The 14,218-nt window shown below is 53.0% G+C and overlaps 4 protein-coding genes across 4 annotated transcripts; 1 reads left to right on the forward strand and 3 right to left on the reverse strand.

Moving 5' to 3' along the window:
• Nucleotides 1-802: 802 nt before the first annotated feature.
• Nucleotides 803-6,360, reverse strand: BD324DRAFT_639509 (SNF2 family N-terminal domain-domain-containing protein). Its single transcript, XM_022017237.1, has 9 exons — nucleotides 5,614-6,360; nucleotides 5,452-5,555; nucleotides 5,344-5,399; nucleotides 3,877-5,303; nucleotides 3,434-3,835; nucleotides 3,054-3,382; nucleotides 1,732-3,004; nucleotides 1,543-1,683; nucleotides 803-1,490 (listed from the first exon to the last, which is right to left on the reverse strand). Exons 1-9 carry the CDS (start codon nucleotides 5,911-5,913, stop codon nucleotides 894-896), a joined length of 4,629 nt encoding a protein of 1,542 aa, XP_021867926.1. The 5' UTR covers nucleotides 5,914-6,360; the 3' UTR covers nucleotides 803-893.
• Nucleotides 6,361-7,162: 802 nt separating this feature from the next.
• On the forward strand, nucleotides 7,163-12,009 carry BD324DRAFT_218598 (hypothetical protein). The gene is made up of 3 exons (XM_022012205.1): nucleotides 7,163-8,231; nucleotides 8,301-8,639; nucleotides 8,689-12,009. The coding sequence occupies exons 1-3, from the start codon at nucleotides 7,491-7,493 to the stop codon at nucleotides 11,974-11,976; spliced, it is 4,368 nt and encodes a 1,455-aa protein (XP_021867927.1). The 5' UTR covers nucleotides 7,163-7,490; the 3' UTR covers nucleotides 11,977-12,009.
• Nucleotides 12,010-12,154: 145 nt separating this feature from the next.
• On the reverse strand, nucleotides 12,155-13,380 carry BD324DRAFT_639512 (hypothetical protein). The gene is made up of 3 exons (XM_022017238.1): nucleotides 12,660-13,380; nucleotides 12,465-12,599; nucleotides 12,155-12,405 (listed from the first exon to the last, which is right to left on the reverse strand). Exons 1-3 carry the CDS (start codon nucleotides 13,257-13,259, stop codon nucleotides 12,175-12,177), a joined length of 966 nt encoding a protein of 321 aa, XP_021867928.1. The 5' UTR covers nucleotides 13,260-13,380; the 3' UTR covers nucleotides 12,155-12,174.
• A 370-nt stretch (nucleotides 13,381-13,750) lies between these two features.
• Nucleotides 13,751-14,208, reverse strand: BD324DRAFT_654063 (pyridoxal phosphate-dependent transferase; the record flags this gene model as incomplete). The annotated part of the gene is made up of 3 exons (XM_022018745.1): nucleotides 13,751-13,885; nucleotides 13,941-14,043; nucleotides 14,099-14,208. Coding segments are annotated over 3 exons (348 nt in total), but the record flags the coding sequence as incomplete, so codon positions are not given.
• Between the last annotated feature and the right edge of the window lie 10 nt (nucleotides 14,209-14,218).

Genomic DNA, 14,218 nt, shown 5'->3' on the forward strand with positions numbered 1-14,218 from the left:
ATACGCTCGCGATATTGGGAACGGGAAGTATCGATTTGAACGATACGCTCGAGATGCCCATGCCTCTCATCAAGGATTTGAGGGTGTTGGAATTGAAAGCCGTGGAGATTGGCGTTCTGGTCTTAGTGGCCATATCGAGGCATATAAATTCTCCAACCTTGGATGTGGAGGCGAGGCAAACATTGAAAGGTCTAGAAGAGCTCATCGCGATGGAGGCTCTGCGCCGTCTCGTGAGAATCTTCAAAGAGGCCATAAGAGTGAGTAGTGAGGAGTAGAGTCCACCAGACTGCCAAAATTTCACGCTGATCAATGTCTTCTGCCCCATCCAGGACGAAGACTCACGGTTGGCCGACTTGTTTCCTCTCATGGACGCAACGACGTATATCCTCGGACTGGGCCAATCTCATCTCGCACCACGTATGAAAGATCTGCCGGTGTTAGACGTTGCTTTGTGAGTTGGCTATCCTGTCTTGCAAAAATGTCACACTCTGATTGGTGCCACTCTGACTCGACGCCTTTTGCAGCGTTGTTCAAGCATTGACGATTGGGAGATTTTGGGAATGTCGAGCTGCCGAATTAGTCTTGGCTTATTCTTCAAGCTATCCTGATATAGAGATGGGCGAGGCGTCTCGCGCGAGTTGAAGAACGGACGGTGGTCGGTGGATGGGGGCCGAGCGACATTCACCATTACCCACATCATTGTTCCTTCCACCCTAATATGTTCTTCCTGCTTGTGCTCCGGGGTGCACTAGGTCATACCGATTGTATCCAAATAAACGCTATGGCCCCTGACGATAGATACAATGCACTGTATGTCCTGAATCTCATTCCTCCAACATGGCGAGACCCGCTCTCCTTGCCAGTCAGTCTAACATAAAAAGCATTCCTCTACCCTAATAGTCATCATCACTATCACTACTTTCACTGTCCTCGGCCTCTTCCTCCTCCTCCTCTTCTTCTTCATGGTGTTGCCCTCCTTCTCCACTCTCCTCTTCATCGTCCTCATCCTCGTCGTCGTCCTCATCGGGATCAGGAGCCATCCTTGACCTCCCTGCGCCCGCGCCCGCTCGACTCATATTCAACTTGATTTTCGTCGGTACAGGTGTCGCCTTGTCCTGAGGTTTGTACATTGGTGTCGAGGATCCACTCCCGACTCCAGATGTCATTCCACTAGGAATAGCAGATAATACTGCTGGTCCAGCGCCAGCGCCATTTCCAGTGCCATGACTTGCTCCGTTCCCTCCGGGACCTTCGCTATCCTCTAGCTTGGGCACTTGCTCCGCCCACAGGTTATCAAAGAACGCTTGCATCTGATCGGCTGCACTGTACACCCAAGATCCATCTTCGTTGTACGTCCTCGCATTGTCCCAGATGAGGTGCATGTCGGCTGAAAGTTGAGAAAGACCATAGGATGTATCCTTGCCAATACGGCGACGGATCTGATTCATGGTCATGGGATTCTTGATAATGTCGTAATAGTCAAAGAACACCTAGAAAGGGCCGCATTAGTCTTGTCTCGAGGCGGGCTGCTCCCAAACTGACCTTGCGATCGACGGGTTTGAGGAAATACTGGTTCAAATCTTCACCAGCTTCCGACTTGAGCGCATTGGTATCGTTGTACAATTTCCACATGAGCGTGATTTCAGTGGGTGAAGGACCTCCAGCGTCCGTCTTGCGGCGTTTCTATAAAGCAATCAGAACTGGCCTCGGCAATACGCTAAAAACACTCACCAGAGGCATATCCTCCCCAGCGACTGACGGTGTGGCACTAGCGCTCGGTCTGCCCCTCTTCTTCGCACCAGATTTCCCTACCGGCGTCTCTGCTTTGCCACCACCACTGCCACCACCACCACCGACATCCAAAGTCAACTTGATACTGCTCAACGGTTTGCCTTCGGCCTCCGCTTTCGCCAGCATCTCATTGACTCTCTTTCTCTCCTGTTTCTTTGCCGATCGTTTCCGCTTCCTCTCGGCAGCCTCCTCAATATCGTCATCCGAATCTTCCATCGCGTTCAACCATTGATCATCTGTCAAGCCATCTGTATATCTGACTTGCTCTTTCGCTCTTCTGCCACGCCCTTCCAGTCCTAACTCTTCCGCTTGAGCTTGTTCCGCTAACTCTTCACCGATATCGCGTCGATAGAATGGCGGCAGTTCCGATTCCTGCATCAATGGCGGAGGTACCGGCCCTTTATGACCTTCCTCTTTCCATTGAGCCGCGCGGAGCTCTTTGCGCTCCTTGTCCATCTGCGTGAAGATCTCCAGTTCGTGATCGCCTCGAGCCAGCAGCTCGTTCAACTCTTCGTCATCAAGCTCATTGGCCTCTTCGTTATCATCATCGGCGTTCGTCTCGAACGCCTTGGCCAAGAGCTCTTCGTACTCGGCACCGGTCGTCACGTCGTCGAATTTACCAGCTTGAATGACCTTTCCGTCAATTTCAAGCTTGCGTTGCGCACGCTGCAGGACAAGTTCCTCCACAGTCTGAGATGAAATCAAACGAAGGACTCGAACTTCTTTCTTTTGACCGATTCGATGAGCTCGGTCTTGCGCTTGCAAATCGGCGTGAGGATTCCAATCGGTATCGTAAATGATGACAGTATCGGCCGATTGCAGATTGAGACCGAGACCTCCAGCACGAGTGGACAGGATGAAGACCTGATATGGCGAAGCAGGGTCGTTGAAACTGGACAAGAGGGCTTGACGATCATCGGCCTTTGTGCTTCCATCCAAACGACAGTATCGCCAACCACGGTAGTCGAAAAAGTCGGCAATGATGGTCATGATCTCGGTCATTTGGAAGAAGATCAGGACTTTATGACCCGTCTTGAATAGTTTTGGCAAGATTCGATCCAATAGCTCGAATTTACCCGCAGTTCTGACAATCTGCTCATCGATATTGTTGCCGACAGAAAAGTCCTCGTCGACTTCGCGAAACACGAACGGGTGATTACAGATCTTCCGCAGCTGCATGATGGCGTTTTGCAAATTCGTTCGGCGATGTTTGCTAAGGACGGCGTCAGCGTGATCCAATTGGCCAGGATCTCTCGGCTCACCTCGCACTCATGTCCGTCGGAAGCGTTTTGTACTTTTTGACGCTTTCGTACAGTTTCCACTGGAGAGCACTCATCTTGGTATAGATGACCTTTTCGACCTTGTCTGGGAGCTCCGACTCGACATCCTTCTTTAAACGACGGAGCAAAAATGGTCGAAGAACCTTGTGCAATCGTTTGATGACGAGTAAAGCCTCTTCTTCATTCATCTCCATCTTTTCACCTCCAGTATTGGCGAAGGGTGCGTTGAACCACTCATCGAAGGATTTGACGGAGTTGAATATTTTGGGCAGGGCAAAATTGAGTAGGGCCCAAAGTTCGGGCAGGTTGTTCTGAAAGGATCATCAGGCTATACCTACTGACGAAAGGAAGGGTTGACTCACTTGCAATGGGGTTCCGGTAAGAATCAACCGGTATTTCGTACTGTAATACTCGTTCAAGGTCTGACTCAGTTTACTCTTGACGTTCTTCATTCGATGACCTTCATCGATAATCATGTGGATCCACTTGATCTTGCTGAGTAGTGGACGTTCCTTGATGACGTATTCATATGTTGTCAAGCAGACTTGGAAATCGACGGCTCGAAGTCGTCCGTATTGCTCTCGACGTTGGACAGGCGATCCTTTGAGGATCACCGTACGGACTGACGGTGCCCAACGTTCGAACTCCATTGTCCAGTTGGTCAGGGTAGACAAAGGCACAATGACGAGGAAAGGTCCAGGTTGACGCTTCTTCTCAATGAGGTAGGTGATGAGGGAGATGGTCTGAATAGTCTTTCCGAGACCCTGTGAATCGTCAGCATGCGCTTCGACGCCAGATCACGCACCATTTCGTCGGCCAGGATTCCGTTCAGCCTGTTATTGTACAGACTGATCATCCATTGTAGACCCTTGACTTGATAGTCTTTCAATGTTCCACCCGTCAACATCTTTGCTTGACCCGTGACTTTCTCCTGGATGCGATGCGCGACAGCATAGTAGTCCACTTTGCCAGCCTTTCTCTCTGCATTCTCCTCTTCTCCATCCTGTCGACGAGCACCAAACATGGCTTCACTCGCGGGTCCATCCTCGGTCTCGAAAGGCAAAGACATAGGCATTTGATCCCGATGAACGACATCATTTTGTTGGTCCACCACGGCAGCTGCGAGCGTCTCGAGATACGAATCTGTTTGCTTGAGCAGATGAGAGATACGCGAGTCCTTTGCTTCGCCTAGCAAGGCCAGATACCCTTCTTCATCGTCATTCTTCAAAGCTTTCAGACGTTCCTTGGCCAATCGCTCGATTCGCCTCTGCTCCTCCTTTTCGATCTCTTGATGTAATCGCATCATAGCTCGACCCATCCGTTTGGCCTTTTCTGCTCCAGAACCACGAGATGTGCCCACACCAGCACCTATGAGCGCTTGACCGTGCTCGCAGATGGAATTAATATAAGCCAGATGGCGTTGTTTGCCTCGTTGCTCCCGTTCGGTCCGTTGTCGTCGTTCGGCCGTCTCCGTCTCTCTCGCATCCCGCAAGTGATGTGTTCGGAAACGCCTGAACTGACTTCTGTCGACTGGAATTTGAGTCGCGCCGTGCATGGCTCTGACCACGTCTTCGCGCAACAGTCGCTGTTTGCCGAGCAGGCGTAGTTGAAGCAGCTCAATACGAGCCCTGATGCCCAGATTTGATCCGTTCGTGGGCTTGTCCGTAACGCCTGCTACCTCTTTCGCGCCACTCTCTCCGGTGCCAAAGGTCGCATCTAGCTCTTCGAGTTCTTTCATTCTCCAAGCCATCCGGGTCTCAACGAATCGATTGCGCTCCTCCATCAGATAGTACGGGTCCAGACCCTTCGGCATGGCATTGGGAACAATCAATCTTTGCATCTTGGTGAGCGGATTGGAGATTTCAGCATCAAAGTTGCGATTGGCATAGAACCCGGGATCCGTGTAGGCGTTGAAAGGGTAGATGGCAGAAGACGTGTCGAACTCCATGGCATAGGGAGGATGCCTGTGACTGGATTTGCTGACGTTGCTCTCCACCACAGCATCCACGGTCTTTTCAATGACCTTGCTATTGAGATCTGACCCTATTGGATTCGGCTCGGCAGGTTGACCACCTGATCCTGGGGGAGGAATGCCGGCCGCCGCATCTTGGAGGTAGGAGGGGACAGGTTGACCGCGATTGAGGAGGCTGAATGAAGCGGCTTGGGAGCGCAGTTGAGCGATTTGCTGAGGTGTCATCGCGGTGGAATTGGCAGGTGCAGGTGTCGGCGTTGCTGAGAAGCGTGAGTAAGACGATACGACGGACGAGCATACCTGTACTTGGACCAGCTGGAGACGGTCCGTTGGCTTGAGCTTGGTTCTGCTTGTCACTGGGAGGACAGTCAGTGGACAGAACCTGCGAGAGAAGAGGTCGACACGCACTCTAGCTCTTTCGATCTTTGTTGAAGTTTCAAGAGATATAGAATCTTATGCAATTCAGAAGAAGAATCGACCGTTTGTCCAGCAGCAAGGAGCTCTGAAGCTCGCTGTGGCCCGAGTCAACAGAGGGCCGTTGATGTCGACGAGCAGAGGTTCCATACTCACCTGTTTCAGCGCATTGAACTTTGCAGGATCCATCCCTCGCACCAAGTGCAATGCCTGTTCTTCCGTCTGAATACCGATTGGACCGGTTGTCCCAGGTGCGGATGGATGGGAGGTACCACCATTGGCAGTGCTATCGCCATTGATTTTACCGTTGACTGACAACGAAGGTCCAGCATGGCTAGATTCAGACGATGGCCCGCTCGTCGCGTTGATGGGGAAGGCGTTGATGTTGAAAGAGGGTGAATTGAATGCGTTGGTCGAGTCGGCCGGTATAGCTGTCGAAGAAGCCGATTCGGGCATGGTCGGAAGGAGGGAAGGCAGGAAGGAATGAGGGTCGGGAGTGTAATGAAATGGGTCGTTCGTTACACGTCAAGGTGCCAGATTGGCCTTGCCGTGTCCTTCACGCTTTCTCCTCTCTTTGATCCTCTGTTCCCCCCTTCACTTCTCCACTGCCCCCTCTGGTGACTGAATGTCTGGCTGACCTTGAGCCCTTCACCCTTGTCAAGATCTCCTTTTCCGCCTCTCCCAAATGGTATCAGACGCGTCTGCCAGAGGTCTCGGTGGAGGTCGGTGGTAGTGGTCTCTGATAATTATTATTTTGCCGGACCTTCCCCCTTTGCAAAAGCTGTCGGTGAGAAGTGTATGCAGAGCAACGCCGCCCCGCTCGCTCGCTTCCCCTTCCTCACCCTGGAAATAGGCGTATCGGGATTAACCGGAAATTGGAGGAATGTGGCACTTTGAGAGTCGAAGGACTTTCAGCTCATAAGACACTGCAGCATGGCCTTTGAAGCTCAACAAGTTAAGCAAGCAAGCTTGAGTGGTGCGAAAGACAACCAACACGTCCTACACAGTCCCCCAACTCAGCGGTCCCCTCCTTCTCTACATAGTCAAAAAGGACGGGGGTCCAGGCTGAGTGGTTCCCATGGGTCTAGGAATGAGGCACCCCTTTGATGAGATTGACCTAGCTTGGGAAATGCTCAGGAGATTCATGCTGGGCTCTCCACTCTCCAGATCCTGTTGACTGACCGATGATGTCTGCTGCTCTCCATGGTGCGTAAGGGGAATCTCTCTGCAGCAGCCAATGGAAGCATATAAATGACTGACGTGAGATGGAATAGTCGCTGACGTTATATCTGCGCACTGACCCCCTCCCTTTTCCCCCTCCTTCCCTTGCGTTTCAAAAAGACCACCTTCAAGACCTACTCTGATCACACTGTCCATCTTCAAGCTTCACCGTATCATCCTCCCAGCGGTCAGTCGGTCCCATCTCAAGTCAAGATGGGGACACCCCCCCGCGCATCCGCATCTCAAAGAGACCAGCTCCTTCCAACATAGGTATCCATCCCTGATCAACCTTTGACCTGCTTAAGATCCTCCCTCTCCCGTTCTGCACCTGATTCCTCTTTCGCACACAGCAGTCCCACCTCTGTCTCAGGTTATCGCTCCTCTCGATCTACTCCGGGCCTTTCGCAGCATCCTCAACGCTATCACGCACCGACTGCCCATTCCCATCCCATCCCTTTGCGTCTCCGTACTCGAAACGCGTCTCCGGGAATCCTCATCCTGCAGGGCAATTTAGACCGCCGTCTCCTTGAAGCTTGGTCCTGACACCTTAGGTGAGACGAGATACCCGCCAAGGATTGGGCTCTGTACCCTTTCAAACACCTTGTCATTGTCCATTAACCCGAGGAAGATCTCAGTCTCCATCTCCGTCCGCGGCCTGCTCTGTTGGGTCTCGATAGCCTATTCAGTCCTTCTGAGCTTCTAACAGCGGTCCAATAACCGGTCGTTTTACTCCCCTCCCCATATGGAAGGTTCGACGGCCTAGACGTTTGTTCTGACATCACCATCTTCGACCCTTCTAAGCCACCTCATATATGGCTTCATCCCCTCTCGACATGCCGGATACTGCGAGTCCAGTGCCTCATGAAATGAGCACTCATCCTATCGCTCCGCGTGGTCTATCACCCATCACAGAGCTCACTACCCCACGATCTATCCAAGCGACACTCCCATTCGATGAGCGGGAGCGCGAACCTGCTCATCCGTCCTACGCTTCCATCAGAGAGGGAGGATCATCAGACACGTCAAGTGTATACTCCCAGCAGACCATTCATGAGAGTGGAGAGACAGTAACGCCCAGACCGAGGCAGATGAGCTTGCCTGAAATGCCGGACATGCCATCCATGTCGTCTGATCCGACCCTTCGACCATTTCTTCGGCCGTCAGACGATGACCCAGCGATTGATTCGCCCCTGATCTTACCTGGGCGAGTGGGCTCGACCCAACTTCGACGACAGATATCTCGGAAGCCTGTTCCTTTGGGTCAAAGATCAGTCGAAGGTCTGCCACCGCCGCCTCGTCGAAAGGGTACACCTCCCTTACTCAATTCTGAGCGTCCAGGAAAGACACGATCAAGGTCTTGGCAACCTCCCTCGAGTACCGCCTCGGACGCTGAGCCTGATGAACCGGTCCGCGGGTCCTCCGCACAAGAAGTGGACGTCACATCCATCTCGTCGGTCTCTCATGAGTCTGCGGGTCAAGCAGGCATAGGGGCTGGAAGTTCGCTGCAGCCTTCGGGTGATAATACTGGAGATCTAGACTCCAGCCGGGACGCTGTAAGCATAATCTTTGTCTCTATCTACCTCTCTCTTTCTCGCATCTCCTCCAACTGACCCCTCCTGCAGATCTCTCCCGCTTCTACCATCGTCGATCGACCGTATCTCCGACAATCCCGATCCCAACCATCGCTGCCACACCCGATCATGGAAGATTCCCTTTTCCCCCTTGGTATCCTTGCCCGTGCTCCGCCCATAGAGCTGCTCAGCGCTTCTCTCAGAGTATCTCCAGATGCCACTCCCCCTCTGTCACCCGCAGGCAGTATCCACTCAAAGAATGGCAAAAAGGGCAACACACTACGTAAACGGATGACGAGTCCGAACGGCAGGAAAAAACAACTCTCCGGGGAACGGCCGAGGTCCCATCTAGGATTGGAAAGCATCAAGATTAGTTCGAGCGCCTCAGTTGTGAGCCTTTGTCGAATTCTGGGTCGTGTCAACTCACATGTTCTGCTAGAATCGACGGCAATCACCTCCAAGGCAAAAATCTACACCCTCACCGCCCGCGCCACATCAACCACCTTCGAGCCGGAACAGTACTGTCGCTGATAGATCCAGACGAAGCCCTCTAACACATCGTGGACCCTCACGGAAGAGTCTCGTATCATCCTTACTCTCCCTTTTTGACCCAGAGACGAGGAGACATCGCTCCACACCTCGACAATCGCCCCGAGATACTCGGCAGTTGTTTCTCCCCGTCTCATCAGAAGAACGACTATCTGTCGAGCCACAAACAGCTGTTCGGACCTCAGGCACTTTTGGAGTGCGAGACGATGGGTCTGTTTCGGAAGATCCGAATAGAAGTCCTCTGTCTTTGGTCCGCCCCAGGACCCGGACTGAGTCGGGTCCTGATCCATCGGCTCTCTCTACCGCCACCAGTGGTCTCAGCGGTACAGGATCTGCCAAATCTCTGGCAATCCCAAGAACTCTCTTCGTTCAGAACCTGCCGCTTCAGGCGCCTATAGAAGAGAAGATGAACCCAATCGAGACGCTGCAGATTATCCCGGCAGCAACGGACAAGGCAAGGTCGGACCATGAGTCAAAGTCAATTCACCCTTCAGAACCTCTCTTGAGTGCCTCGCCTGAGGTCTATCTGGAGGATGTCGGAGACTTGAGCACCCCTCACCAACCTGGACGAACCCAACGCGACGTGTCGAAAGGGAGCTCGACATCTGATCATACTTTTGGAGGCGACAGTCCAGCGGGATTGCCCATTGGTGAAGATCGGACAGGACATGCCAATCCGGCTCTCCGTGTGCCGGTCGACTCGCGTACACCCGCACAGGTGGATAAAGGTAGTACTCAAGTCGCTCTTGTCGCGCCTTTATCTCTAGGCGGACCTTTGCCCGATGCGGAGCATGATAGTCGACGACGTTCGTCTGCACGAGTATCACCGACGCGTCCTTTGCCTCGTTCCCCGCCTGACTTGTCTACACACAGTGAAGTGCCACTCGCCGGTCAGCTCAACCGTCCAGATGCGCTTCGAGCTCATTCCGACTCCCAAGTACCGTCCCTCGTATCTCTTAGACCTGTATCGATCCAGTCGGGACCAGCAACTTCCATCACGCCTCGAGGGTCCTTCGTCTTCCCTCAGGCGGCTGCTCTCATCCCAGTCCCTGTGCCGACACTCAACGTACCCGGTCCGCCTGAATATCCACCTGAAGTCTCGAGAGAGTCTTCTTGGTCTGCTCAAGAGCCACACGGGTCTGTCAACGAGTCGGACGCCTCTATTCGATCGGATCAAGTGGAGGACACATCTACATCGCCAAAAACAGAGGAAGGTCGGGTCATTCAAGCTGGCGACCCGGAATCATCGTCAGATCAACTTAGCGAGCCACCCAGAGCTCTACCGAGGAGTAATCAGTCCCTCGACTCTCGATCGCGACATTCTCTTCCTAGGGCGCATCCTCAACCATCCTCTCACCATCCTACTCTTTCAACTCCCACTACATCGATCCCAGGCGCCGCGTCCCAGGGCGACTCGACTCTTCCCTTACTCATTGCATCTCAGATACTTTCAGCTCACGGGACTCATCTGATGCAACAGTCTTCCAATGTTCAGGACATATCCGAGACCATCAGACAGATGGCAAAGGAGTCTTTGGACTGGGGAGGAATACTCATGCGCTTGTCTGAAGAATCCCGAACGAGGCAGACAGATCGCCAGCGACCGGTCTCTATGCCTCAGCCTTATTCCCGATCGGCTCAAGACTTCCTTGGAACAATGGGCGAAGATGTACCTCCCGTACCCGGGCTCCCAGTCGGAAGTCGATGGGATCCCCTGTTCAGCGAAGAAAGAGCCCAGAGGCCATCGGATCACTATTACCCTCCCGATCCGGACCCCCTTCACGATGCCTGGCTCAGGTTGCATGGCAGTCGTAATTCCACGGTTCAAGAGCCATTTGCCGGATTCCCTGACCGTCAGCGATCTAGCGAGAATCATCGGCGCTTGAGTCCTCCTGGAAATGATCGGCGTCGGCCCTATCTCCAAGAGCGCTTTTATCCAGATTACACGCGTGACGGCTCTGACCGACGTGATTCAGCGGCTAGTCTTTCCCGGGAACAACGAGCTCGCCGGACGCAGTCCCTCGAGCATCCTCTTTGGTTGGTCCAGGAAGCTGATCGATTGGGAAATCGAGGCTGGTCAGACATTCACCGTGCGCAAGAGGCGTGGCGAACGGCCATGTCGTACTTGCAACGAGCTATTGTTGACAGTGAAGGTCCTGTCGTTGATACGAGGAGGGATGGTCACAGCGATCAGCATCCCGTTGTTTCGACACCTCCACGCGCGGCGTCGTTTCATCACCAGGCTCCCCTTGATCTGCAAAGTAGCGAGAGAGGGCAAATATATTTCGGTCCACCTGCGGACCGGAACAGTCGTGGCCCTAATCCCACCACGAAGCAAGGATCCACACGAGCAAGCACTCCAAGTCGATACGGACCCGAGGGAGAGTCACTGCCATTGCCTCTTTCCTCTCGTCCAATTCAGCCCATCAGTCCTATCCAAGAATCCTCCGAGTCTGCTTGCGGCCGACCGGGTGGTGTTGAATCCGGCTTGACTCGAATGATCAGTGGGTCGTCCTTTCTGCCTCGAGCGGAGGACATGATATCGCAGGAGAACAAACGATTCGATTCTTCAATCTTCCATCAAGGAAACACGAAAGCGCGTCGGGTCCTTGATGGTGGCGATCCAAGAGATCCAGAAGCACCATCTCTACCTCGTGCTCAGACCTATTCGCTACCTCTTCCGTATCTTCGTCCAGAACTGCAAGGTAACTTTCATGCCCAGTCTGTCGGACCCGGCATCCAGGCATCTCTCCGCAGAGCCGAGAACATCCGGTACGACGATTTTGCAGTCCCTAGATTCGCTCCAGTCCGTCCATCGCACGAGCGGACAGCCACTGCCACTTCAACAGCAGCGTCAAGGAATGGAACTAGGCGAAAGTTGCGTAAAGGCATGAGGCGGAGTCCGACAAGCGGTACGATGACAAGCACTGGGAGTGGGACGATCAGGGGGACGATGGCTTCCCGAGCCGGTGCTGGAGGCAGACTGCACCCAACCGCGCAATATGGATCGGTGGCTAGTAGAGGAGGAAGTCGACCGACTCTTCGGGTGAATAGTCAGAGTCCGCCTGGTTCTAGACCTGGCTCGCGAGCTGGGAGCGAGTCTGGCCATCGACGACGAAGTGTTACACGTACAGTCAGTGGTCAGACCAAGAAGCATTGGTGGTCTAGGCGAAAGTGACATTGTGGAATGGCACCACAACATACAGGGTTCTTCCTGCTGAAGAGACTGAGGGACGGCAACGGCTATGAACGGACATTACGACTGCTCAAACGACTAATCTCGACGACTATCACGATCTTCACGGCATAGATGTACAATACGTCAAATGCAATGCAAACTTGTAATCGATGATCAAAGCAACCATTCGATCGCCATTCATCCCAGATTGACCTCCCCTTGCGAGATGTGTATAGCATTGCCTTCCAGCATGACCACTCCAGCCTCGTCATCCCAAGTCGCTACCATCTCACCGCCCCTCTCACTACATTGTCTGATTCTGAGAACTCTGACAGGATCCTGAGATTTCAAATCAGGATGACAAGAGATCAGAGCGCTCAGTCGGGAAGTCAAGACTAGCGGAATGATTGCTGCGTGAGCTGAGCCGGTCTATCGGCGGCGGGGCGTGTGTCAGCCAGATTTCGAGTCAACTTGCAGGATGAGCTCACCGCAGCGTCTTCTGCAAATTCTCCGCTTGGATAGTAGTTGAATACTCTGGACCTGAGGTGAGGTCCGGTCTCAGAGGAGGGCGGCGGAGCGATCTGGAAGATTCTTAAATTGGGAGTTGGAGTCTTGGCTTGTTTCTAACGTTTGGTGCAGCACGTCAGGCCCGAAGAACTCCGGGATAGTACATGGTGACTCACCAACGCCTCGAAATCAATCTTTAAATTCTGCATATCCACCTCGCTATCCAACTCTATCATCGAGTACGCTCCTATAACTGAAACTTTTCTCGGTTTGACGTCTCCACCGTTGAAGATCTTCTTCATGATATGCTCGGTGTCCTGAGGGGCATCATCGAATTGGGTGTCGGCAGGTAATTGGATCTTGATCCCATTGACTGTCTGTTCAGCCTGTAGTACGGCATTGACAGTATGCAGTGTGATTGGGCTCTTGGTACCCTGACTCAGGAGTTGATGAGCCGCCGCGACGGTCCCATGACCGCACATGGGAGCTTCACCACCTGAGTAGAACCATCGGAGGGCAAACGTGTTAGGTGCATTGAGCGGAATGACGAAAGACGTCATAGGCAGGTCTAGCTCTTTAGCAATGTTATGCAGGTGCTCATCGGGTGGGAAGAGGGATTTCAAAGATCCTTGAGACGTCGGAATGGCTGAAGCAAGTGAGCACGACGGGTCATTCGATCTAGAAAGTTGAAGGACGGCCGCTGGATTGCCGGATAATGATGGGTTCGACCCGCTCGGGACGAACGCGTGAATAAGCTCGTACTTGACAGGTGGCATCTTGCGCTGAGGTTCCCACTCGTCAAGCTGAGATGCGAAGCAGACCTTTCTTTAGAACAATGAGCCAGCCAACCGTGCGGGTAGAAGCGACGGCTAGATCGACGTGCCGATCCGATCGAGGCATCCCTCCTTCGGTTTGACTTTATTATTACATTAAATAAATCTCCGAAGCCGCTTGGAATATTGGTCAAGGGTAGCATTTTCGCTGATCCCGGTGAATGGACGACATGGGTCGACCAACGCACATAGTCGTAGCCAGGGCCATCCATGGGAGAGAAGAAAACGCGATGCATACTATCACAAGCAGCTTATGTCGCCACATGAGTTTCGTCAGAATCAATGAACGCCACTAAGCCCCCACAGCAAGTCCACTCTCAACGCCCCGTCATTTGCAGTCATACGTCGCCCGCGTACCGGCCTGCTGAAGCCTATCCCGACATTTCGGAGAGACCACTTGCCCGTCAAGATCTCATACATGCATGAACACAGCCTTAATGTCCATTGGCTACCTTCAAGTCCAGCAAGCTCTCTATCTTGCCCAGACCGACCTCCAGATTCTCCCTCGCGACGCTGAATGTGATACGGTACCAGCCCGCTTTGGAATTATGATACGCTGTCCCAGGAGCCTATAGCAGGGCATTTCAGTCGGCATTCAATTGAGCGGATTCTCAGTCAACTTACAATGTATACTCCTCCATCTAGCAGTTTCTGGAAGACCCGCTTCTCAGTCACTGCGTCGTCGAAGCCGAGCGCGCCGCCCAGGTTGACCCAAACAAAGTTTCCGCTGTGATGCGCAAACGATCAGTGAGAGCGATACTCTCAGAGTTGACTTGACGTACGCGTTTGAGTTGGCCACATGAACGCCTCTATCCTCAAACCAATTGCGTACAAATGCTTGAGCCTCTCCGAGACGACTGCGATTAGTCTCTATAAATCGTCGAAGGCCTTGCTTGTCGTTA

Source organism: Kockovaella imperatae (genome assembly GCF_002102565.1).
Source record: "Kockovaella imperatae strain NRRL Y-17943 chromosome Unknown BD324scaffold_19, whole genome shotgun sequence".
Lineage (NCBI taxonomy): Eukaryota > Fungi > Basidiomycota > Tremellomycetes > Tremellales > Cuniculitremaceae > Kockovaella > Kockovaella imperatae.